The sequence below is a fragment of the Chlamydotis macqueenii genome, chromosome 1 (assembly GCF_036417535.1).
Source record: "Chlamydotis macqueenii isolate bChlMac1 chromosome 1, bChlMac1.mat, whole genome shotgun sequence".
NCBI lineage: Eukaryota > Metazoa > Chordata > Aves > Otidiformes > Otididae > Chlamydotis > Chlamydotis macqueenii.
In genome coordinates this window covers 161,352,683-161,380,210 of record NC_141556.1, presented here as the reverse complement: position 1 = coordinate 161,380,210, position 27,528 = coordinate 161,352,683, and the positions used below count along the sequence as shown (strand labels likewise).

Genomic DNA, 27,528 nt, shown 5'->3' with positions numbered 1-27,528 from the left:
CTTATATCATAGAAGTAGACTCACTGGTCAATCAAACCAATTAGCACATGCCTACTTGCCTTTCTCATGTCCAAGGGTTTGCAATGCATCCTGTCATCTTTAGAAATATTTACCAGCAATGTGTTTGCCAGAATCCAGCTCCAGTGGCACTGGCATAAAAACTACATACAGAACTGCTGTTGTTTTGGTTTGGTGGTTGGTTTTTGGGTTTTATTTGTTTTGTTTTGGTTTTTTCCTTTATAGAAATTTCTCAGAATGAAAACAGCTTTTAAAGTGCTTTGAGATCTTTGGATAAAGAACAGTAAATGAATGTAAAATATTAGTCACTTTTCTTTGGTCTGGAATCATTCATGATAATACTATACTTATTTAAGATGCAGAAGAAGAATTTCAGTACAATATGCAGACTAAATATCTTATAAATACTATGGGACCGATACAGATAATAAGAAATGGCAATGTGTGGACCAAAATACAGTTTTAGTAGCCTACCACTTATTTTCTGTTCTAATTTATATAATTGGCTTGAAGCTCCAGAACCCTCTTGGAGAGTAAAATTTGGAGACAATTGGTCCTTTAACATCAGCACAAGTTTTGTCTGAGCAATGTGGATAGATCAAGTAATTAAAGGGGCTGAAGAAGCTAACTGGCAGATAATTACAAACTTAGCTTTTCAACGAGGGAGGGTAAACACTGAGTGCAATTCACATGACCATGTACATTGTAGACATCTTCGTCTGCACTGGTCATTTTTGGTATTTTTGTAGTCAATTAAGACAAACAACCACTTCAGGGTGCAGTTTATATGTCCTTAATGTGCACTCCACATCTGTCTTCTAAGAAGCACTAATCCTATTCACTAACTAAAAAGTGACCCTTCTGTGACCAATTTGGATACAGATATCAGCACTGACAGCATCCAAAGTTAGATGACATGAATCCAAACTTTTAAATAATTACGATACAAATCAAATGTTTTCCCAAACTCATTCGTTACCTTACAGTCTAAACAGAGTTGTGAAAGTGGATACTGTATTACCTGTCCTTCTGTGTCATAAATTGTGACAAAATAGTAAAAACAGCATTTTCAGACCAGTCAGAGAGCAACTATGTCTTTAATGAGCTGTACAGAATTAGCACAATCTTCACTCACCTTTATAGCTTGTCAATGAAAGGACGCACACATGGACACCCATGCACACTTCTCTCCTGTGCAGCACAGTTCATGCAAGCTGAACATATCTGACCATGGGTAAATTCTACTATGAAAGGAAAAAAATAAAAAAGAAAAAAAAGAAAGTTTGTGGGGTTTTCTACTAGTTTTATCAGTTTAAAAAAAACCCAGGTTTTTATCCCTACTAGTTTTATCAGAGATTATTTTCTTGTTTACAAACTGGTCATTGTAACCTGGACACTTCATAGCTATAATAAATAGCAGCTTAGGGAAATGCTCCTATCACGCTCATTAGGTATTTCTCCAGAGACAGTTTAGAAGTGCTATATTAGAGAAATAAACATTTAGAACAAAAAAAAAATGAGAAGAGACTCAGAAGAGATTAAGACCTTAATAAAAATTTAACATTCAGTCACTGACTATAAATATTTAAAGTACTATCGATGATGATAAATGAAGAAAAATAGCTATCTAGAAATAATGGATCAGTCAGAAATTCTGACCATGTATTTGTAGAATTAAACATTTTCTTGCCAACTAGGTACTTTTATGGAAAGGAATGTATTTTTTTAACTTTTTAGTCTATACAGTTAGAAGAGGCCTAAAATGCATACTATTCCAAGGTCGTGAGTTTAATTCAATATTTTTAACATTATTTTTATTGCGGCATGAATAGATTTGCACTTAAAGTTTACAAATGTGGATCTAAGGCATGGCAGTCTAAAAAGATGGCAATGAATCAGTAATCACATCTATTTTTAACAGTCATCGATTTATTACTTTCTGAGGTTTTATGAGAAAGATCTAGAAATATTCTGATTGATGCACAGTTCTGTATTTTATGCACACTTACTAAAGATTGCTGTGGCTAAGTACATTAGCGTGTATAAAAATGTATAATACTGACTTTAAATTTACATCCCTGGCACATGCATAAACATCCACACATGAGAGATGGGGTAACATGGAAGGTGTATAATAATGTTAGGGTGACCAGGAGCTTATTTGTTTTCCCCAAAGTTTCAGAGCCACATCATCTCATACCACTGTCTTCTTTAATGATGTAAGTGATATGTTAGAAGTCATGCAGAGAGGGAAATGAGAAAGAGTCAACTGCTTTGATTTCTATGACTCTGCACAGATCAGGTTGGGCCTCTTCCTGAGCTCCTGGTTTTTTGTTTGTTTCTTTGGGGTATGGGGGTTTTGAGGGTTTATTTTGTGTGTGTGGAAAGGGTCAATCACATGCTTTTTTAAAAAACTAAGCATGGTTCTTCTTACTTGATGGTGATCACTGTTTTGGAGAGTGATGAGTATAACCTGTCCTTCAAGGTTCCAGACTTCCAGCTCCAAAAGGACTATGTGAATTACCTTCTTGCTGCAATTTGGTATAAAAATTTGCATTTTATTTTCTTAATGCTTTTCTTTTTCCTTCTGTCATAGATGTCATGTCACATCTTGTGTTATGAACATTTGTATCAAACTTGCGTGGAAAAGAAAACTTGTGCTCTACTCAAAATTAAGAGAATCTGGTTTTTATATCACATTTGAAAATGATCACGCTAGCAATGCAAGCAGTTAAGCACGTTTGACAAGAATTGTCTGCTACAGTATTTGTTAGTTCTCACCATTCAGACACTCACAGACACTGCCTTTAGAGCTTGCCGGAGCAAGATGGTAATACATAGGAAGAGGGAAGAGAATTACATTAGTTCTGTGGCCAGACAGGAGTTGCTAACACAATCCAACTTCTTTAAAAGGTTATCCAAAGTGTGTATTATTATGTGTATTTTATTAATGGCCAAATGTGAAAAAACAGTAAAACTGCTAAGAAAACTTGAGGTTATGGATGGATATGTCCAAGTGTTGGGTTTTGGTGCTTTTTAAAATCTCTTTTGATACATGACAGTCTTTTTTAACCATAGGCACAATAAGTTCACTTTCATTCTCCTCACACTTTTATTGACCCTATGTCTTCAATGCAAAGTCTAATTAGACAACAAGAGGGCCAGCCTTCAATATCAGCAGCTACATCCCCAACCCATATCTGATCAACCGTGCTTAGGTTATTATACTATATGCGTATGTGAGTTACTGCGCTGGTTGTAGCCCTTAGTCTGAAAAACTCGTATAAGCATTCTGTCATTTCTGGTGAAGAAGCACGGGGAACTGAAACTCTGTAGTCTATAGAGTGTAAATCTTGGCAGAGGTCTATAATGCTTGCTTTGTGTTCGCATGGCAAAGTGAAGAGACCACTGAGGTTTTGGATTGTATTGCTGACCTTGTAGCATGTGTGTTAAAGATAACTAAACTCAGGCCACAGGACTTGATGTGCAAATGAGAAGTGGAATGAGACAGCAAATGAGTAAAAGACCTGATAACTTTGAAAGTAGGAAACATTTCTGGAACTTCAGAGGACCAGCAGCTTCCTTTTCCCTAAGCTTTTCCTCCCCAAGCTAATCCTCAAAGTGCGTGAGAGACAATGTCCCACATCACATTGTTAAGACTCACCTCAGGAATTTAAAAGCATGTCATTAGCAGTTTCCTGAAATAGTGGATTAAAAAATAAAATAAAAATCAATTTCACTATCAATATCATCTTGGGCAAAGTAGGAAAGAAAAGGAAATAGTTTTCTGGATGCTTTTTGGCTTCTCTTAGAAATGATATAACAGTTTACAACAGTGAAAGCACACGCACACTGTTTATTTTCTGAGCTTTTTAAACCTGTGTTTAAAATCCTCTTTAATAACAACTGCTACAATTACTTGTTATCATAATGAATTGTTGTCATTTTGTAGTTCAGTGTAGGATAAACATATCGTTTGAGGGGCAGCAATTTGTCATCAAATCCATGTTTGTTCATTTGTTTATTTTCTTAAATTCTGGGTTTAGCAGTTTAAGAAATCTTTGGTTGGTTGGTTGGTTGGTTTTTGTGGTTGATGATGTTATTTGAGTTTTATCAGACACGTGAGCCTGAGAAGATATGTTCCTTAAGCACAAGTTTACCAGCAACCTGCATTTTGGCTCTGCAGAACGTTTTCCAGCGTTTGCTCAAATGCCTGTGGCCAAACAAAAAACTGATGTCAGAATGTTGTGCTAACAAGAAGCATTGCCAAAAGATAAAATATTCATTCTTATACTTTATATGCAGATATGAGAGAAGAAGCAATTACCTCTACTTTAATTGTTTCATAGATGAGTACAATTATTATGTTATTCATTCTGTTTGCAGACTAAATGTAAAAAAAAAATAACATACACATCATATAGTCAGAGATTCCATTTTAAAGTAAACCTTAGTGATGTTAGATACATTAAAGCAATAAACCAAGAGATTAAACTTTCATAAACAGTAAGAGCTCATTGTTTTGTAAATGAATGTATAATAACGTCTTTGTAGCTCAAATGAAACCATAAAACTGAGTGGGCGCTTTAGTCCTTCTGCAAACTTTTGATTTATCTTTTTAATCACTTGTTAGCTTTTTTTTAAATGGCAATTAAACACTCCTGTGGCTCCAGTCTTCTTGCTGCATTACTCTTCTGTTATTGAACTGCTGCCACTTCTTTATGATGACGAGCAATTTAGAGGTGCAAAAAATAAGTTGAACTGTATGTGGATCCTGCTGCTACAGGTGTTTGTTACTAGTGAATGAAGTGAAAGCTGTTGTTGGAATGTAAGATTTATATTTCTTTGTGACTTGTGCAGCAGGGAGTGGGTGGGATACCTTTGAAAAGCTGCTATAAACTGTACAGAATCACAGAAAGGCTGTAGCTAGAGTTTATATCTGTAATACTAGAATTATTTTTTAGGAAAAAGTTAACTATATTGGTTACATAGGTTGTGATTTTTGAAGCTTGCTGTAGCTACAAATAAAAAAAAAATATGACAAGAGGTGTTGTGGTCCATCCACTACAGGTACCTGCTAATGTTCTGAACATTTTTTTAAAAAACCCCACCTAATACTTAGATATACATCATTAAGAAAATGCAGCACAATGAATGATAAATACTGTAATGGCTGTAAAATAATTGAACGCTCTATAAAACTGCCTACACATGTGCTGTAACAGGCATTGATAGCAGTAGCTACACTCAAGATTGGGAAGCAGTTTCTGGAAATCCCCAATTATTTCCAAGTTCTCAAGCTATGTCTTACGATCAACTTTTTTTGAGAGACTGAGAGAGAGAGAGACACTTTTCATGCCTGAAAACATTAGTAGGACCCTCTCTGCCCCGCTCTGTCATGTTATTGCTTCAGGGCTAACAGAACTAAAGAGTGCTAAGAACGTATTTTGTCATTGAACAAATCTGTTGACTCAAACTGCCATTTTTTATGTGGTGACTTCTGAGAGTCAAACAGCACCCTAGAGAAAACTCCTCTCTGGAAGAAGAAAAGTAATAACAACAGCAGAATTTCACTTCACATTTCCCATAGCAGTCCACCTGCTTGGAAATATTATCCATCTCTGTACCCAGGCCACAGCCAGGAGAGAACTGCAACCTGGGAGTGTTTCTATGCTGATAGGAATAAGACTTTCATATTTTTAAATGCTAAATGTCCTCAGTGACTTTTTGATTCTTCCTTTGCTTTTAATTTCCAACATCCTGCCTTCATATTTTTTATTAAAGCATTTATTGAATTTCACATTTATGTATTTTAAATGCATTATCTTACTCTATCACAACAATTACTATCTACATCCATTAATGATTTTTTTCTGCCAAATATAATCAGCATAGCTCTGCAAATAAGCCAGACCTAAAAATAAACCAGAGAATTAACATCTAGATATCATGGAAGAAGGCAGTAAATCCTGAAATAGCATCAGCTTCAAATTCTGCCTTTTTATATGGTTTTCCATAGACAACTCGTGTCAGCTAGTCTGTGTGTTGCTTGTGTATTCCTACTGTATGGTATTAAGTACTTTTAGTTCTGTGTTGTTTATGTTAAATGGAATGAACAAAGGAGAATTTCAGGGCTCAAAAAGGCCAAGTGCAAGGTCCTGCACATGAGTTGAGGCAATCCCAAGCACAAACACAGGCTGGGCGGAGAATGGATCAAGAGCGGCCCTGAGGAGAAGGACTTGGGAGTGCTGGTGAACGAGAAGCTCAACGTGAACTGGCAATGCGCCCTTGCAGCCCAGAAGGCCAACCGCATCCTGGGCTGCATCAAAAGAAGCATGGCCAGCAGGTCGAGGGAGGTGATTCTGCCCCTCTGCTCCATTCTTGTGAGACCCCACCTGGAGTACTGCATCCAGTTCTGCAGCCCCCAACACAAGAATGACATGGACCAGTTGGAGAGGGTCCAGAGAAGGGCCACGAAGATGATTAGAGGGTTGGAGCACCTTTCCTATGAGGACAGTCTGAGAGAGTTGGGGCTGTTCAGCCTGGAGAAGAGAAGGCTCCAGGGACACTTTATAATGGCCTTCTAGTACCTAAAGGACGCTTGTAAGAAAGATAGGGAGAAACTCTTTTGCAGGCCCTGTTGCTGTAGGACGAGGGGTAATGGTTCTAAAATAAAGTGAGGTAGATTCAGACTAGCCGTAAGGAAAAAATGTTTACACTGAGGGTGGTGGAACACTGGAACAGGTTGCCCAGAGAGGTGGTGGATGCCCCATCCCTGAAAACATTCAAGGCCAGGTTGGATGTGTCTCTGAGCAACCTGATCTGGTTGGAGATGTCCCTGCTCCTTGCAGAAGGGGTTGGACTAGATGACCTTTAAAGGTCCCTTCCAACTCAAACTATTCTATGATTTTATAATTTTTACTTTCATTTGTTTAAGCTACAGACACTATTTGCATGTAGCTTTTGTGGTCTAATTGTTTGTTTTCAGTTCTGCTGACATTGTGGCGGGTTAGCAGTGCAGATAATAACAGATGACAGTTCCTTTTGTGGAAGTTAAGAACTAGCTGATTAATTGTTATTATGTTACACTCTAGAGGAAACCTTGTAATTAAACCACAAAAAGCTACATTAACATAATGTTAAGGGTCTGACTTAATCCCACAAAAGCAAGAAAATTCAAAGTTAACGATGAAGAGCGTAATGTTACGTGTTCTAGGCCAAGTGCTGTTCAGCGGAAAAGAGCTTAGTCTGACTATTGTGGTTGTTTCTGTGTGTGATTAGGGCAGCTGCATTTAAATCAAATTAAGTCATTTGACTTTTCTTTGTGTGTGCTTGCAGATCAGGCTTTATAAAAAAAGATCATTAATTGCTCAACTCAGCAGTTACATTTGGAGCTAGGTCTGACGCTAGATTTCATAGTTTCAGGTAACTAGTTTTGGCTTTAAACCAGAGGATGAACTTCTCAGTAATTCTTTTATTTGCGAGTGTATTTCCTGAAAGCCTACCAGACCAGTATTAGTACATTTATGTGGCATATTTTGATTTGCAGTAAAACACTATTTCTTTACTTGTATAATTTGGAAGTGGCACTTGGTTTATTTGAAGAAGTGCTTTTCTAGAGGGTAAAAATCTTCTGAGTTTCAATACCCACTCTGTTCTGGAGATAATTTTAAATTATTTCTGTGGTCATACTTCCTTGTCTTACTTCATGTGTCTTCAGCATTTTTATCTCACCTGTATATACTGACTGAAGGTTTCGAACCTTGTAGAAAAGTCTATGCAGACATACTGTGGGAATGAAACATTCCACTAAAATCTGCGTAGTTAAACATTTGATGTAAGTCAGTGATTAGTCTGGCAGGCTGATCGCAGTGACTGCTTCCCCATCTCTTCTTCCTCCATCCCAGTCCTTGACTTCTGGAGAGTTACAGCACCTGCCTGCAGCCTGGGTTAGTTGTCATACCCTTCTCCACGGCAGCTGACTGGGAGCTTTGATATTCCTGAAAGGTCTTGATTTGATGTAGTCCCCTTTTCTGTGAACAATTTAGGTAACACAGGACTTAATTCTCTATTCTCCTGCCTGTGTGATCCTGTGGCAATTTCCTAGCCCATTTTGCATCTATCATGGGTAGAAAATTACACAGAGGTTGATAGAGTTTGCAGGGAAGTGGCAAAGACAGATGATTATCTGAAAAATTCACATCCTTTAACAAAAAGACTGAACTCCTTAGGTACAGGTATCTTCCCACCTTCTATTAGAGATTACTTTCACATATATTTACAGAAAATTAATGTCCAATGCTTAGTACTGAAAACAGAGAAAGAAATAGGTAAGTACACAAGTTCCTGAATCAGCTGCAAGAGTCATGTGTAATGAGTTATTTCTTGGCATTTTTAAAAACATGTACCATAAAATTAGTTTCAAGAGCTTCTTACTATAAAGGGCAATAATGACAAGTGAACTGTGTATATTAAAACTTTATGAAAACAGAAACAGTTTTTGAAATATTAAGAACTCACTCAATTATGAAATTTAAACAATGTAAATGAACTCCAGAGATATGATTGCAATTCTCAGAACAGACTAGTTTGTGAGCTGCCACAGCTAAAACATTCAAAATGAGAATATATTTTTCATCTAGTTCTAAGGCTTTAAAAACAGTAAAAAAAAATCTTTGTTTTTCAGTTTCCAGACTTCAGACTTAGTCCAGTACACATTTTAGATGCATATTCCATCAAATCTGTCCTACTTAGTTATCATGCAAACTCATCAACCACTGAATTTTAAAGATGATGTAATCATCCTTGTTTAGGGAAGCTAAAATAATGCAATCTTACCTCCAAAGGGTTGGTTATTCTGAACTCTCACCCCTATAAATATGCAAGAAGCAAGTTCTGTAGAAGAAAGACAGGGTTTCACAGTTTTGATTAAAAAAAAAAAAATTCTAGAGCATACTGGTTTTCAGTGTTTTCCTGGATCTGAGCATACAATATCCTTCTGACTTTTCGCTGAGCTTTCCTGGCTTCTGTTTCTGTGCAGTTCTGAAGGGCTTCATTTGCATTTTGTCCCCTCTCTCTCTGTCCTGGAGAGGGGTCCAGCTGCTAGCATCCGCACACACAAGCCAACCCCGGCGTCCAGCCTCCTGGCTAACTCATGGAAGTACTGTAGTTTGCATCCAATTGCTACACCTGCAACTTTAGCTGTCTGGTCTATACAAGCCTTTTAATTATTTTGATCTTTCTTCTAAATGAAGGCCAGACATTACACTCGCTAGCTTCGATAATATTTTCTCTCTAAGCAGACTGGTTACAATCATTTAATTTTGCTTTATTAAAACACAGAGCAAGGTCCATTGGTATTTTTTAATAGGTGCAAACTACAACCTTAGAGGTTGCAGGAGATTTTACCTGTTTTATCTGCATAGGATCCTAACTGATGTGTGTATCACCGAACTCCAAAACTGTTAGCTAGAGGAATCTGTAAGAGCCTTATTTCCATGTTTGTAGATACGTGACTTAAATATTTGATTTATAAACAGTTTTGCATAGTTGTGCTTGACAGGCACATTAAAAATTGTCACTCATGAGCTACAAATCTCTCACCTTACTGCATATATTGCACAGCTGGATGTCATGATGCTAGCAAGATTTTTGCTCCATGATCAAACAGGATTTTAAAATTCAAAGCATTCAAGGTGCTTATCATTATTGTCATTTCTATGCCTTCATAAAAACGCTAAGAAAAACTTTTCCACCATGCAGGCACCACTCACCTAAGATGCACTTTTAGCAAAGTTGCCAGCTCCACGCTGAATGAATATCTTGCTATTTTCACTGAAGCTAGACCCTTGCCGAACTCTGTCTGTTGGGGCCCACTTAATTTGAAATAGTTGGAGCACTGCACAGAAGCCAGACGCAGAAGGACACAAAAACTACATTGGCAAATGATCTGTCAAGTGACCCATGAACAAAATCGAGATTGAGTTGCCCTTTGAAATAAACCTATTTGAATTTTATTATCTCTAGAGCACCTTGTGTCTCTAATCTTGTGAAAGGTTAGTATTCCATCCATCAGAGCAAGATTAGAGCTCTAGTTGATGCCTGCGCTTGATGATAACTGAATGCAGCAGTTGGGGCTGGAGGAAGGAGATTCATTACCATCAGCAGTTCAAAGAAAGATTGGGTAAACAGGCGCTCAGGGAAGCAGGTTTGCCATATAGACCACATATATTCCAAGTCAGGATAGCGGAAATCAAAGGAGCAGAATGTCAGCGAAGATTTAAACCTTTTAACAATAATCCAAGCAAAGCAATGCTACCTTATTCCCATCCTTTTTATTTCATGTCGCAGATTAGCAGACCCAAATGTCTGCTGCCTACTAGGCTGAAATGCTAGTCACTTCCGCTAGATATCTATCAAGAAAGAGCTAATACTGAAGGAATTATTGAGAAAATAATAAAAACTAAGTCCACAACTCATGACCAGATTTATGTCCACCTGACATGCATAGACAGAACTGAAGAATTTAGATTCTGTGATGTTAAAAAAGACTGCTCTTATTTTATCAATTCAGAACTTCTCCCTCTCCTACCTCAGGTAAAAATCATTTCTCAAGTGTTATGTCTTTTTAAAGTTTACCTGACATTTTGAGGAGAGCTATAGTGAACAGGCATCATTTTTCCATGTCCTTGTTTGCCTGAATTTTCTAAATTTTATATTATGCACTGAATCATATATATGATTAAGTTAATAACAGTGGTGACCTTACTTCTCGTTTTAAAAGTTCTTCATTGTTCTGTGGCAATGTCAGCTCCAGCCCTATGGATTTCTTCAAGAATACAGGAGTAATCCAAAGGATTAAAATGTGTATATTTTTCTAATCCTTTAGTTCCTCCTGGTGGGTCTGGATTTGTGCCTCTGGCTTTTCTATCCATCCAGAGCACACCAGGTATTTATGATCTCACATTTGGCTTTGAAGGATAACAAGAGGCCCTTCGGACCTGATGCCAATGTATCAGCCAGCAGCAAAACAACATGAGACTGAATTTTTTATCTGCTGTCAAACTTCATAACATCACAAAGGAAAAAGAAATAGAGGGTAGGTCTGAGATTTTCCAGAGGCAGAGGTATGTTAAAGCAGTAGAAATGGTTGTATGCAAAGTAGGAACTTGTTTAGTTCTTAGGTAGTACACACAGTGTAGTCACAAAATTAAACAAACAAACAAACAACCCAAAGTAAACCAATGCCAAAATAAATTTCAATTTGTGATCGATGATACTGATGCACTGAGTATAAGAAATCATTACTTTTGGCTAAATCAAATCAGAGCCTGTGACAGAATGTACAAACTTTGATGGCTCCTCAGAAGAAGTAAAAAAAAGATGTTTAGAAGAGGCCAATTTTAAAGCAAAAACAGGTAGTAACAACAACAAAAAATCCAGTGTATTTATAGTGTTATGAAGCATTTATATACAGCTTTTGATTCCAGAGACAAAAGCTGCTTGATTCCAGAGAAAAATTTTGTGTAATCAAAAAAAAAAAAAGATTTTTCAGTACCATATATAGTTACATTTTCAGCTACTTAGCTAATTTTTACTGTATTAAGGGACTAAAACTATAAACTGTACATGGATATGTAACACTAATTAAAGAGCTTATTGACTAAATACACATTAAGTAGACTGTATGGCACCTATTGTGATTATTGTGACATTAACCATAAAAATTTCAATTGAAATGCATTGTATGTACACATATTATGGGCAAGTTGGAGTGAACATGTGGTCTTTACAAGAGAGGAACGCGTGACTAATAAAATAATGCTTCTTCAGTGAAAGTGGAGAATATTTTCTAGATAATGGGTTGAATGAGCAATATAATTTAATGCTGAACCCTAATATAAAAGTCACCTATTGGAAACACAATTCTAATTATATGGTTTGTAAATGTAAAAGCACTTAAAGTATAAGGCCATCTAGGCTACATAAAATTATAATGTACTTATGAAGTTTCTTATTATGGAAAAGGAACAGTGTAATTAGTGTCAACTATATGTAACATATCTAATGTTTCCATTTTTCAGAAGCACTGTTTTAGTGTGAGTTTTAAAGTTTTCTCACAATTATTTAGGTCCTCATTCAAGGAAGTATGTTATCTCAATTTAAAACCAGAAGATGTGTTCTTTCTTGTATCCTTTTCACATAAATCCCTATTTTTTTCTAGCTATACTACTGCCCCTTACTGTGTTATATGGCTGAATGTTTCTCCCAAGTGACTAGATGTATATACATTTGGAAAACATAAATAAAGAAGCTATTGGATAAAAAGTTTACAATGATATCTTACAGGAAGTATTCATTTTACTCCTGTGTATCACCAGACTGCTAAAAACTTTAGTCTTTCAGATAATGCAGTAGTGGAAGCCTTAAAATCACTTTATCAAGCAATAATACATATACTTGTATGTGTATGAAATAAAATACTAGCAGTGATGTAGCAGGGTTGTTATGAAGAGTCAGGCTCCTGCAGGGTGTGAAGGGGAGCCCCCATTTTAGAGCCCAAGCCAGACTTCTGATATAAAGTTTTCTTTCTTTCCATGTGGAGAAGCTAAAGGCAGAGCTGGAGCCAGGCTTCACACTGACGTTCCTCGGTCGGCTATCTGGAGTGAAGCAACATGTAGCCTGGACTGCAGGTCCTCCTATGCTTGACTAAATATATGATTTTTGGGACCCTTATTTTGCCTGTGTGTTCATAGGAGATGGTTTTAGCAGTATTGAGAGACTGTGTCTGAGAAACCTCTGGAAAACTGAAACTTAACTCTCTTCTTATCACTTTCTCCCTTTTACTCAGTTGCCATTTCCATGTTTCTTCTATCTTCTGTCACACTATTTTTGGCCTCTTTAGCTTTTGCTTTCCTGTTTCACCTGTACTGCCTCATTTGTGCTTGTTTATCCTCCCACATTTGAATGTTTCTGCAGTAGTAAAGTGCAGAAAAACAAATACAAGGCCTCTAGTCAGCATGGGTCACCCTGGACACCTCACTGCCTGCTGCTCAGTAGAACCAATCAGCTTTTCAGCTTTTTCCTTAAACCCCATCTCAGGGGGCTGTGACTCTCAGCTGGCAAGATATATATGAGAAGAACAGTCAGTAGGAGTTTCTGCTCAAATATGACACAGCATTAATGCTATGACCAAAAAAAAGCTGGTGGAATACCAGAATATTACACAAGGAAATGGTGTCTAGTACTAATTCTAGGCACTGAATGGAAAGACTTTGCCACCAAAAGTGACCCAGGATCTCCACTCCACTAGACTCAGGAGGAAGCATTGGACACCAATGAGGAAAACATGCCCTATGCCTAGATTCCCCCATCAAGCTATCAGATAAAAACAATGTAATGTGAGGAATTACATCCATCTGAAAGAGAGGGATGGAGATTGTATAGTAGGGAAGGCAGGAAATTAGGTCTCAAGATTGCATAGAAGCTGGAAGAAGCAGTAAATGGCAGAAGGCCTGGAAGTCTGGTGGCTTCTGCACAAAAAAAAAATCCCAACAAATAGACAAACAAAAAAACCCATGCAAAAATCCAGAAATAGGTCCTAGGTCCTACTGAGCCTCACTTCTTCATTTCATGACACAATCAAAGGAAGGAGGCAAAGCTATTGTTTGTTTGCTTACAGAGTCAACAGCTTGTGAGTTCATTGAAATATTCTTGTCAATATGTTCAATAGATTCATCAATTAATCATCAGACCAGCACAGAAGCACCAAACTTTGGTATCACTACGTGACACATCTATTTAGATGGAAACATCATATGCAATACAGCAGCTAATAAATGCAAACAAGTCCCAGAATAAATTTGTCCTAGGAGCTTTAAGGCCACTCTTGGGTAGTTCAGTCAAAGAAAAAGTAGATTTTACTGTTTGAAATCTAATGTAGCCCTAAATATATACCAATCTTGCAAAGACAGTTTTTCAGTTCATTGTACCGTACCTTATATCTAAGTTTCCTTTTGACTGGAAAACTCCTAGGAGAAAAAAAGGCTTTTGCTGAGAAGATAGGTCAGATAAAAATCAATCATGCAGCATCTTGATCCAGTGTCTGCAGATGAAGATTTGTGTTGACTTTAAAACTATTCAAATAAAAACTTCGTTTTTTAATCCCTGATCTTTGAAATGTCCGGGTAGGAAAACACATTGACTTCACAAAGCCCCATAGGGGACCCAAGGTCTTTCTACCAGTACATGAATGCAGATCCAGGATCTGAAAAGACTGTTTTCTTCAAAAGTAATAGATCTTTTCCTACATTTGTAATTTCTTTGAAGCCAACTGTATTATCCTTAACCTTGATCCTTAACTATATCCTTAATCTATGATTTTATGCATGGCCTTGTTTTAAGTCACTGATTGCCCAAATCTGATCTCTAGGACCATTGTTGCTCCTCAACTTTCAAGCTATTACCTTAGAAAAAAAATGTCATCCCTCTAACAAACTGCAAACATTTAAGCTGGCTTCCTGACATTTAAGTTAACTTAGTTTGGTGTCACAAAAGAAAAAGAAAATTTGCCACTTCAGTGAAATTTGACTGTGTAGCTCAATTTACAAGCAAGAAATTCAATCATACATCTATATTATTACAGTAACAAATAGTACTGTGTGCAGTGTCCAAGAAGTCAAGAAACAACTGGGAAACCAGCCTGGATTTTATACTGCTTGGCCTTAATGGTGCATGGGGTTCCTTTGAGTATGGATGTAGGGAAATGGGATAAGCTCAAAAATAAGTAAATTATCTTTGAGGTAGTTTTATCTTCATTGGTTAGTGGTGTTAAACCATTACAGAAGTTATTAGCTGCATTCAGAGGTGTCTGGAAAAACCATCAACATGACTTTATTGCCTTTTAAACTGCAGACTTATAGACAAAATTGATTTTTTTTGTATATAATATTTTCAATAGGAAGTCAAACTTCAAACTGCTCTTACAGCAGGCTTCTGCCAGTTAGCTCAAATAGAAGTTATTGCAGTAGCATCTGTCTCAGGTCTTACATCTTAGAGATTTTTTTTTTGTTGTAATATACTGATTTTTCTATAAATACTAAAATGAGCTTGCTTCAGAGAGAGAGAAAGGTGAAATGAGATGGAAAGGAAAAATGCAATGGATTTACAGCAGTTACATTAAATAAATACAACTGGGCAAATTTGTCTTAGCTCTCTATACTCACAAGTGTGACATGAAAGTAGCTGCAGTTCTAATTTTAAACATATTGTGATGCAACCAGTCTGATTTGTTTGATACCCATCTTTCCACACTGGGATTCAGGAACTGCACTTCCTACTGGGTACTTCACTGAATGGGTGTGATCAAGTAGATGCTTCAGAAAACGTCTCCTTCTTGAGGCTGAATAGGGCCCAATAACTGATTTTCAAACTCCTCAGTGACAGGTCTTCACAACGGTCTGTTTTGTTTAAAATGGGAGGAAGAAACAAAAGAAGACACTATTCTAAAAGAGGCGAAGAAGCCCATCTGAATCCCATATGTGCCTAAATCCAGGTTGAGATTTCTGCCTCCGAAGCCCAGTTCCAAAATGTCACTGCTGTCAGGTTGTGGTTAATCACCACATTGTAAATAGAAGTCAATGAAGATTTCAGTGTTTTCCTCTGATCAGCCAGAGCCTCCTTCCAGACAAATGACTCCTGCCCTTAGTCAATTCAAGCTGTCTACTCTGAGAATAGGCATGAAGGCATGTGGTGACCTCAGTGCCACGTTCCTCCCCAGCACACCGCCTGACCTCTGAATGCTACAGGACTGCATCTAACAACACCAAATACAACCTCTGGTTTGGGACCTGCCTGTCAAAAAAAATTGCCTACTTTTTTTTTTTTTTTTCCTTCTTCAGGCAGAGTAAATAAATGATTCTGGCTTAAATAAGTTTTAACTGGCTTGCAGCACTGCAGGTTGTTGTTAATTTTCCCCTATATCTTTTGGTCCACCTTACACTTCCCTGTATTAAGAGACAACAAACTTTTAATATGTTTAAAAGATTGTTGTAGATTATAAGCATGGCAAAGGATTTTCATACAAAATGTTAGATGTAAATCTCCTTAACTATTGAAATGGATATTTAATAGCCTCTAGTGGTGCATAGGGAAAACCAGAAGAGTCTCTATATTTTAAAACAATTGTTGCACTGAGTCCCATAGTTTATATATTGTTAATATCATTTTCATGAAAGCTTTAAATGTTTTTCAGAAGAAACTGTGGTGTCTCATTAATTTTTCATGAGGCACTATGCATTTTTATGAACATACGATGTAAAATTCATCATTCTGAAATTCACAGATATCCATGAAATGCTACATGTCTCTCTTTGGTCGTGGATATTCATGACAGTACTACTGCTGTAAGTGTTTAAATGCCCATTCATAAATATTCCAGAATGTCGCCTTCTGATGCCATGTAACATTTTGCTTACGTTTTATGAGTACTTCACTTGGGCACTTTCCACTTGATAATGAAAGTAGGACCTTCAGGGACAGTTGGTAGTGTATATATAAATTATGTGTAAAGCTATCCCATTTCTTTGTTTCTATTCCTGACATTTTCTTTCTTGGCTATTGCTATAAGTTCAGTGAATTCTTTCAAAGTGTCCTGGTTTTGTGTAGTGGTGGCAGAGTTGGGGAGGCTACAGTGTAAGAAGCTGCTAGAAGTTTCCCCTTTGTCTAGTGAACTGGCTGGGCCTAGGGCAGACCCACTGCTGGCCAGGGCTGAGCCATTTGGTGGCAGAATGTTCCCTGATAATGCCTCTGCGATAGTGTATTTAAGAAGGGGAAAAACAGGGGGAAAAAGAAAAAAAAAAAAAAAAAAAAAGGAAGAAGATGTGAAAAAGCTGAAGCGGGGGCAGAGAGGGGGAGGCACAAGTCTTGTGGGCCTTGTGGCCCTCACCCTCTGGCCTCTCACCGGGCAGCTGACTGGGCCTGATTTGGCCTGGCCCAGCTGCAAGAAGTGGAGAGGAGGTGAGATGTGAAGAGATCCTGAGAAGCATCTGCCAGCCTGTTGTGAAAAATTTCTGGTGAGCGGAATGGCTGCAGATGCCAAAGTCAGTGAAGAAGGAGGGGGAGGAGCAATGCTGCTCCTGCCAGGGATTCCCCTGCAGCCGGTGGTGCAGCCCCTGGTGAGGCAGGCTGTCCCCCTGCAGCCCATGGAGGCCCACGGAGGAGCAGAGATCCACCTGCAGCCCGTGGAGGACCCCAGGCTGGGGCAGGCAAATGCCCAAAGGAGGCTGTGGCCCGTGGAGGGCCCGCTGGGGCAGCCATTCTGGAGGAACTGCACCCCGTGGAAAAACGACCCACGCTGGAGCAGTTCATGAAGGACTGCAGCCCACTGGAGGGACCCCACACTGGAGCAGGGGAGGAATGTGAGGAGTTCTTCCCCCGAGGAGGAAGGAGCGGCAGAAAACAATGTTTGATGAGCTGACCATAACCCCCATTCCCTATTCCCCACTGTGCTGCTCAGGGGCTAGAAAGACCTGGAGGTAATTTGAAAATGAACTTAAGCCCGGGAACAGGGACAGGTGGGGGGGAAGTTCTTTTTGTTCTCTCTTATTATCCTGCTTTGGTTTTATTAATAATAAATTGAAATAGTTTTCCCCAAGTCAACTTGGTTTTGCCCATAACGGTAACTTGAATGACTCTCCCTGTTCTTATCTCAAACCTCAAGCTCTTTGTTATATTATCTCTCCCCCTTTCCCTTGGAGGGTGGTGAGAGTGAGTGAAAAACTGTGTAGCTTGGTCCCAAGTGGGGCTAAACTGCGGCAGAGGGGATCTTCAGAATACCGTGTTTCATATTTATAATCAAGGATACATCATCAGTACAAAGTACCAGATGCAATAGAATATGAATTGAGATTCTAGAGAGTGGTAAATATTTCAAAATGTATGTGTTAATATCTAATTTAATAGTTCTTATGTGAAAGTGATGTTTCACTAGTTGCAAGATTATCTATATAGAATCAATGGTAGGATCAAAGGTTCCTTTTAGACATACTCAAGTGTTAGTAAATGACCTTTTGTAGTGAAGAAACAATAAGTTTAGCATTTAAAGGTTGCACCTGCATCCCCTGAAGTTGTTGATAAGTGTTCTCATTTATTTCAGTGTTGCAGAATAAAGTCTTATAGATCTTTATCAACACATGTAATCAGCTTTGAGTAGGTGACAGGTCCTTTAACTCTATAGTGTTCATTTGTACAATAACTTCTTTGTACATCAGCATTAAATAGTGCCTTCAATTATTTGTCAGATTAGGTTCACATTCTGATAATCGTATTTAATGTACAAATATCAGCCTAGCTTTTTTTCCATTTATCTGGACCTGATGTAACTTGTACAACCCAGCTCATGACAGATGTGTTTGTGTTTCCTCCTCATCTTCATGTCCCTCATTTTAGTGCAAAGCAGTGCTGTTTACATTCTCTCCATGCTCCACAGTGAGGAGTGTTTAAAGACAGAGCCTCAGTGGTCTCCCCTTCCCCTGGGTCTCCTTCCTTCCTTGCAAGAGCCTGACCCATAAGTGGCAAAGAAGTCATGGAGTCTGGACAGGAGGCATTAAAAAGATCATAGTTAAATATATTCTGTTATCAAGTCCTGCAGTAGTCTAAGAAATGGAAAGATAAAGAGGAGAGAGAGACTCTCATCTTTACTCACAACTTTTGAGACTGCACTGGCTTCCAAAAAAAAAATTTAGTAGCATCCAAAAGATTTCATAATGTCGTGATATTTACAGGTAGAGGACATTCTAGAAAGGTATCGATATCCATTAACAGCTAAATAATTTTCCCCATAGGTGATTTTACCCAAAACATAAGTAGAGGATGTAAATCACCTACTCTGAAATTTGTAATTATATGACACTTTTAATTATCTAATTTGTATTTCTTAGCTTTAAATGCAATTTGTGTGTAGACCTCACCTGGAGTACTGCATCCAGCTCTGGAGCTCCCATCATAAGAAGGATGGGGACCTGTTGGAGTGAGTCCAGAGGAGGGCCACAAAGACGATAAGAGGGCTGGAGCACCTCTCCTGTGAGGACAGGCTGAAAGAGTTGATGCTGTTCAGCCTGGAGAAGAGAAGGCTCCAGGGACACCTTATAGTGGTCTTCCAGTACCTAATGGCGGCTTTTAAGAAAGACAGGGAGAAACCCTTTAGCTGAGCCTGTTGTGATAGGACAAGGGGTAATGATTTTAAAATAGAAGGAAACAGATTCACACTGGATACAAGGAAAAAATTTTTTACACTGAGGGTGATGGAACACTGGAGCAGGTTGCCCAGAGAGGTAGTGGAAGCCCCATCCCTGGAAACATTCAAGGTCAGGTTGGATGGGGCTCTGAGCAACCTGATCTGGTTGGAGGTGTCCCTGCTCCTTGCAGTGGGGTTAGACTAGATGACCTTGGAAGGTCCCTTCCAACCCTAACCATTCTATGATTCTATTCAAAATAAGTTTTAAAAAGAGAGCAGTTTTCAACAGATCTCATCACACTGCAGGTTTTGTTTTTCCTAGTGGGAGCTGAAATTCATTTCTCAGTTGTGACTGTTGAGTGTTTCTAAAGGTCAAAGCTATAAGGGAATTTTAAAATTAGTTATTCAGGCTCACTAAAAAGTAATATCAATGCACTGGTAGCCTTACGGATACGATTTGTTCATTCTTGAATATAAATACAAATGTAATGTCAAAAACAGGGGGAAAAAAAAGTCATCAGCTGTAAGTATTCTCCATATAGCAATTTTATTCTCAATCAGGAAGTTAAATTGAGTTCTTTCTGTTTTGTAAGGTTAGTTATTGTTAGAAGAAAATCTCTAGAAACCTAAAAAATTAGCTGGAAAATGAAAAAGCAGAGAAACCACAGAGGTTAATTTCATTTGAATTTCCTTGAGATAAATCACAACATTCACTAATTTATACCATTGTGGAATATCTTTTAAAAAAGAAAAAGAAGAAAAAAGCCTTTTCAAGAATTCTGCAAAAATATGAAGAATTCACCAAAACATTTTTTTCATTAATGACTTAATGAACAAAGACAGACATAAATAGGGCAGTGAAAAAAACAAACAAACAAACAAAAAAAAGGCTGTAATTGATGTATGTCATGAATGTAAGTATCTGTACCTAAACCAACTGACAAAGAACCGTTCTAATATTCTTCTTACCATCGGCCTTATCAGGACTCAGAAATTCAAAGACGTGAAATTAAATTAGTACCTAAAGTCCACATAGGGTATAGATGCAGGCACATCTTCACAGTAAATGGTAGATCACTAGAATTTGTATCTCTAAATTCTCAGATCTCTTTGAAAATCCATGCCCACAAGGCGGAGAACAAAACTGTAATGGGGAGCTGCCTGTATGTTTTGGGTGGTGTTAGTCAGCGATGGATTAAATCAGTATGCCACCCTGAGCGATGTTTTCCATAAAGGCTGATGTGAAATCAGATGTATATCCCTGTCCAGAACCTCTGAAGAGCTCTGTGCAGCTGTGCTGTTTTTTCTTGGGTAGCAGTGAGACTGCATCTCCAGTGTATCAGATGCACCATAGTACAGCATTCAGATCTCCAGTTCTGCTAGAAAGGAAAGCTGAGCAGAATATATGGTAATTAAATGACACTTCCTTTTCATCTTTTTGGACTCAAAGCTCATGCATATCTTTTTGGTTTGGGGAAACAAACTTTCTAGCTTTGCATTTTGTCCTACAGTCATATGTTTGTTTTGCTTAAGTTACAGATGGAGAAAAAAAAATACAAGAGAATTTATCAGGCTGGGAATGATCACAGAACATCAGCTCCAGCATAATACAACTTTGTTTATCTAATAATTGCCTTTAGATGGTTGTGATTGTATTTTGTTGAAGGCACTTATTACATCCTGTCATGCTGCAATATTATCCCTGATCCTGATCCACCGGCGTATCAGTGATAACAAGTCGTCAGTTTGGAATTAGGCTAGCTCCCAGGCTGAATGCATTATAACACTGTATTACTTATGTTAAAATAGAGTGAGAAAGTCAGCTTTCAGTTGTAAGTAAGTAGTGTGAGAGCTAACAAGACCCTGTTTTTAATCTGAGAGCCATACCTACCATTCTGTAAGAGATTCTAGCAATGCATTGTGTCCTTTCACTTTGTAACTGAGTTGTTTTATCATAGACAAAATGTTTAATAACAATTCAGACTTCATTTGCAGAGACTGTTATTATCAATCTTACATCCTAAATTTACAAATAGTATTTAAAATAAAAACTAACTTGTGTTATACATTGATGGAAACCCACCATTTAAGCCTCCATAGAGCATGTAACTATTTGAAATAGCAATCTTCTCTCCCTCTGTTTAGTAGCTCAAGGTACCTTAGACCTTATCCTTTTCAACGTAAGCAGAACTGAACTGGCTTCCTGAGACCATCTGGCTAATAAATGAAAGCTGTGTAAAAATGTGCTTGCAATATAAGACGTATCCAAGACATGTTCTGTCATACAAACAAATCACCATTAAAATTAGGAAAAATTAATACCAGCATTGACACTACTCATGACAGCCTATTTTGGCCAAAAAAAATTTAATGAGATATATATTTTAAAACACTGTGCAACTCTGTCTTTTATAGATTCTCCTCTCCTACCCTAGTACTTGAGTGCCTTCCAGAAGCACATTAAGCAACATGACCAATGTCTGCCTCATCTTCATTCTTTTACTTTGAGTTGAAATATTATATTATTTTTCAAAAGCTACCTGCAAGCCGATGAAATATCATCTTTGCAATTAATATAAAATCTTTAAATTACTGTGAAGACCGTGGAAAACTTCAACCTTTTTGGAAGCAAGTACAGTTTCTCTTGATGTAACTGGACAAGTGCCCAGTTATGCCAGGACACAGTTTTTGTACAGAAGCATCGCAAGGCAGTCTACTTTCTTGATGTATGTAGGAGTTGTGAACCAAAAAAGCAAGTGATTCTTCACAGCAGCATTCATTTTGCTGGATGAGAGTTGACTGAGAATTTTTCTAATTATTACAACAGAGGAGATTGCTTTCTCTCTGTCACAAAAAGGTATCCAATTTTGTAGTTGTTACTGCTTTATTATCCTGGTCCTGCATAGGGTTACTGATGCAGATAACTCTCTTTAAATAACTGTCTTTTATATCAAAGCATACAGAAGACTAAGAGTCTAACTTTTTAATGGCATAATAGCTTACTCTAATCAATAGCACTCAAAGACTAGAGACCTATGAGAAGACTAAAAATTAAATAAATGTAGTACTATTTAGAGGACATTAGCTTTCCTATAGAATGCATGTGTATGGTGTCACATTTGAAATTTAAGCTTGTGGAGTCACTGGTAATGTTTTTACCGTAGTATAAATAAAGATTGCGACCAGCATAGACCACATTGTGCTAGATGCTGTGCAAGCACAGAATAAATGTCTACCCTTCCCTGAAAAGTTTGTTTGGCTTTCAACAGACTTACTATGAGATTGCTAAATAATACTTCTGCACAAAGAAATAATAGGCTAACAATCTCAGACAAGATGAGCTGTTAGTAAGCTCGGTTATGCTTTGCTGTGACTAATTTATGCAACAGCATAATCTCTTAAGATAAATAGTGGGATTCCCAGTATAGCTATGGACTGGGAGGACCCAGCATGTGAATTGCTTACAGCAGCCCTCCAGCATACGGAGCCTTATGGAAGAGAATTTGAGGGGCCTGGATTCACTGCTTTCGTAATTATCTTTCCCAGTTGTCATTCAGTCACACTGATCTGAAAGCCTGGCTTCAACCTTCAAACGAATTTGAGCCCCAAGTTCTCTTCCACCTTTTTCCCTTCCATATCCTGTGGCTAGAGAGCTAGATGTGTTCACCAGTACAGCCAGCATGCATTATTTTTTAGAAGAAATACTGAATGTGTAAAATATTAATCAGGATGATTCGGATGTCAAGGATACCGCCAGGTCAGGGTTAGGGGTGAAATACAGCTTTGTTTTGCTTTTCCTTAAAAACAGCTTTGTCAGAATTCATGGATAGTTTGGAAAAACAACAGAGAAGACTGTATGCTGTGGACCTCAAGTTATTCCTTTTTGGCAGCAAAGAAAAATAAGAGTTTCTTTTTGGTTGTGGGTTTTGTAGGTGTTTTGTTTTTCTTTTTTTTTTTTTTTTGCTTTTTCCTACATAAACTATTTTGCAAAAGCATATTATTTTCCAGATATAAATTATTCCATGTGAAAAGCTGTGGTTTTAATGACAGTTTGGACATTGAAACATTTATTAGAATATATATTGCCCTTTAATAAATGCTTTGATGTAGCAAGTATGTTCTCAGTGCTGTGTGTATACATTTTCCTGATAACCCCTCTGCAGTTATCTGGGGGATCAAAGACTGCAGCTCTGCACAATGTCTGCCAAAAAGAAGAGGCTCTTTTCTTACTGTGTTCTTGTAGACTGGTCCAGTGTTCAGTGGATTCTGCTTTCAGCTTATCACAGTTGCAAATCCTCAAATTTTGTGTAGCTTTTTTTCTTACATAGTCGTAATTGGCATCCTGTCCTTAGCATTGCACTGGCAATGCCAGTCACTGTAAGCACAGCGCTGTAAGCACAGCAGGGCTCTATTTAAAAGGGTGTTCACTGTTTAGCATTAGCCAAGACTGTAAGAATTCAGCACATCCCTGCAGTTAGCACACGCAGATGTGTTGATGGGCAATGACCACGTATTTAGAATCTGGTATCCGAGAGTTGGCTGCATGATGACTCCTGCATCAGTGCAAATCATTTAAGTGCAACAAATACACGTGTTTTGCCAAAGGCATCGCCATCTCTGCCTTATTATCTGCAATGCCCCATTTGCAGGCCACAGCAGTCACTGAACTGTTTTCCAAAGGAGATTTAAGAAGATTTACAAGCAGACCCTGTAGGAAGATGAGATCCTCTAAAAACCAAAAGATGCTACGCCTGCTTTCGTCAGATGTATTTAAAGAACTACTGTATGTGCTGAGTAAATTTATTTAAATATCCCATGGGCTTGGTTTCCAGTAAGAATAAATTCCACAAGCCCAAATTTAGAAATAGATATTGGGCCTGAGTACGTAAAAAGCACAGAAACTGTAAAGTCTGAAATCCTTTAAAAACAACAAAAAAAGTAAGGTCTGTTGTTTAAAAACGAGTAACCAGCAGAAACTAGAATTAGCAGGCTGCATGTGACATGACTAGTGGAGGGTTCTAGTACTGTTCTTCAGTACAGTAGCAAATTATTGAAAATACTAAAATTTTCTTTGTATTACCTAGACATGCAATACTTTTTAAGAGGGATTCTGCTCACTTACACTCAGGTCTCTTTCAAGTTCTCTTCAAGAATATTTGCAAATAAGTTTTCAGATTTATTTCCATGGTGTTCTTTTACATTGTAAGAGCTTCAGCAAAATGGAACTTATAATTTTCTAGCTATTCTAAAATCATTAAGTTTTCAGTTAAATCATCATGTTAATGACTTTACTTTTAGTTTAGAAGATGTCATATACTGGCTATGGAGGATATTGCAAGGAACAAGGGTTGCTATGTTCAAATAGTACCTGAAGAAGAAGTAGAACTACTCTCACTGAAGTTCTGTTAAACGGGTTTTTCATGTTTAGTGTTCTAGGGTCTACATCCTTCTACCTTGTTGGGGAATTCAGGTTATAGTCTATTTTTCTTTACCTGTAAATAAAGATATTTCCTATCCAAATAGATTAATTTCACTAGTAATGTTCTGTGGTAACAACATAGTAGGACAAACTTTACTAATGGTAACATAGGAATAAAATCAGAAAACCCTTGGTGCCTTACTAATATATCCGTTAACACCTACTTGTTTTCCCTGCAGAATTTTTCCGAGAACTTCTGGAGAACGCGGAAAGATCCTTAAACGATATGTTTGTCCGGACATACGGCATGCTGTACATGCAGAACTCAGAGGTGTTCCAGGACCTCTTCACAGAGCTGAAGCGGTATTACACAGGAGGCAATGTGAACTTGGAGGAAATGCTGAACGATTTCTGGGCTCGGCTGCTGGAGCGGATGTTCCAGCTCATAAACCCCCAGTACCATTTCACTGAGGACTACTTGGAGTGTGTAAGCAAGTACACAGACCAGCTGAAGCCATTTGGAGATGTACCCAGGAAGTTGAAGGTTCAAGTGACTAGAGCGTTCATTGCTGCACGGACCTTTGTTCAGGGGCTGACAGTAGGCAGAGAGGTTGCAAACAGAGTATCCAAGGTAATCTAAAATCACGGGAGGGGTTAAGCTTGTTTTTTTTTTTTCAAATTTACTGGACAATTGAAAGCTGATCATATGCTTCTTTTTAATATGAGGGGTTGTTTGCTTGATTGTTTTTGTCTAATGATATTCCAATCTTAAGTTTATAAATAAGAGCAACAGTTGTTTTTATTCCTTCTGGAGATATTAAGGCAATATTGACTGGAAAGCATTTCTCTGTGCTTAGGACAAAACGAAATACCAATATACATCAATGTTACAGCATAGTAGTGATTGTAATTAGTAGTTCAAAACTGGCTACATATATAAAAGATGATGATTATTATCAGAATTTAAATATTTTGAGTAAATTTATGCTGCTGTTCATTAGGGCAGTACAGCCCTCACAGCATTCATTCATCATGCAGCTGGGTGATGGATTTTGCTAGAAATGTCTAGTCATGTTTTTGATGAGAAAATAGACAAGTAGTGACACCTCTGGAGCTTGAGCTTTCCCAAAGGACGGTTTGACTCGCATTTATTTTGGTTTTAATTATTTATCTATGCAAATATTTAGGAAGATTATAATCCTTGAGGGCTTCACACAATTAAAGCTGTGTAAGAAAAAAACACACACAGAAATAGCCCGTCTGGGTCCCAGAAATGTGCCTGAGTGACTTTCTCTTACATGGTGTTTCAAACTCAGGTATACTTTTCTGCATTGCTGTTCCAACTGCATACTTGTTCTGTGATTTGGCTATTTCGCAGTCCTAGTCTGTACTGCATTTGGATCTTAAATATATTCTGAATTCTGAAGTGTTCTAGTGAGATCTGCTGTGGAATGTCCAGATACTCACTTCTGGACAATCAGTGCATGCATGGTTTTGATGCTTGCCCCTTGCAATACTTTCCTGCATTTACAAGCCTAAGCCATTCCCCTTCAACAGCAGGAATAGCTCTCTTGCTTCATTTAAATTACGGACAGAAGGTGAGGTAGAGCTGATAGATTGTATAGTAAGTTGCAGTTCAAGAGCTGAAGATGAGGCTTCTAAACTTTTCTTATCCTGTATGATGTAATAGTGCCAAGTGCCTTCCTAGGTTACAGGGTTACCTTCCATTTTTTTCTGGCGCTGTCAATTCTCGCAGTCCTTTCTGAACAGTGGCAGGACATTGGCATGAAATCCAGCCCACCTAGTCTGTTTGGGGACAGATGTGGCTGTTTAGCCTCCAAGTGTGCAGAATGCATATTGCAGCCCCAGATTTCCACTGAAGAGCAATGATTTCCTCGTGGGTCATATTTTAAGTGAAAGTGCTGAGCTCTGATATTACTGTTGTCTGTAGACGTTAGGTCTTGCTGCATCAACTGGATCAGAATGTAGGGACTATGTCATTCATGTAACAGATGTGTAATTTGTGAATCCCAAACAGATGAAGGTATGAATTGTCTGCTGAGATGTCGCCTTTCCTGTGTATGTACATGACTGTACAGAATGTGCGAGTGTCTCCCCTCTCACATACCCAGGAAACGTCTTCATCTCACCTGCTGGGCTTTGGACACATAAGCCCCTTTCACGAATAGGGCTTATCACAAGATCGCTAAATAATCCTGTGATCCTGTAATGAGAACTACTAGCTCTGTAACCGCAAAGTGAGCCTTTTTGTAGTGTCACTTGAAGATGATAACAATAGCTCAATAAGGCTTCTGTTTTTTCTTTTAACATGAAAATGACACTTTAAAATCTTTTAAAGTGCTTGGTGGTTGGTACAAGATACAGTACAGGGTCCTCGCTTTATATGTACATAAATAGTGATACTCTATTAGACTACATCTAGAATACTGTGTTTGGTTTTGGGCGCTTCCCATACAAGAAAGGCATTGACAAAGTGAAGCAAGTTCAGTGGAGGCCACCAGCAAAGTCAGGACTAAAGTACTTGCCCTGTGAGGAGGAGCCTGTTCAGCCTGGAGAAGAGGCAACTTCAGGGGCACCTATCAGCAGCTCCTGGTGCCTGTAGGGAGGTCATTAAAGAGATGCAGAAAAGCTCTTCGTGTGGTGGGATATGGTGGGCATGAGTTGCAACAAGGGCCGGTTCAGACTGGATATAAGGAGGAACTTCACCATGAGGAAGCTCAAGCAGTGGATAAGTTGCCCAGAGAGCCTGCGCAGGCTCCATCCATGAAGGTCCTGGTTGTACAAAGCCCTTTGAGATAACCATGCTAGTCTGGGTCCAGAGCTGACCCTGCTTTGA

The 27,528-nt window shown here is 38.2% G+C and overlaps 1 protein-coding gene across 2 annotated transcripts in view; it reads left to right on the top strand.

The window, feature by feature from the left end:
• GPC6 (glypican 6) overlaps nt 1-27,528 on the top strand; it is a 797,727-nt gene that overhangs the window by 417,630 nt on the left and 352,569 nt on the right. For both annotated transcript variants that reach the window (XM_086771443.1, XM_086771435.1), the window contains exon 3: nt 24,911-25,302. In XM_086771443.1, the coding sequence (XP_086627569.1) occupies nt 24,911-25,302 (392 nt within the window). The remainder of the gene's footprint in view (nt 1-24,910; nt 25,303-27,528) is intronic.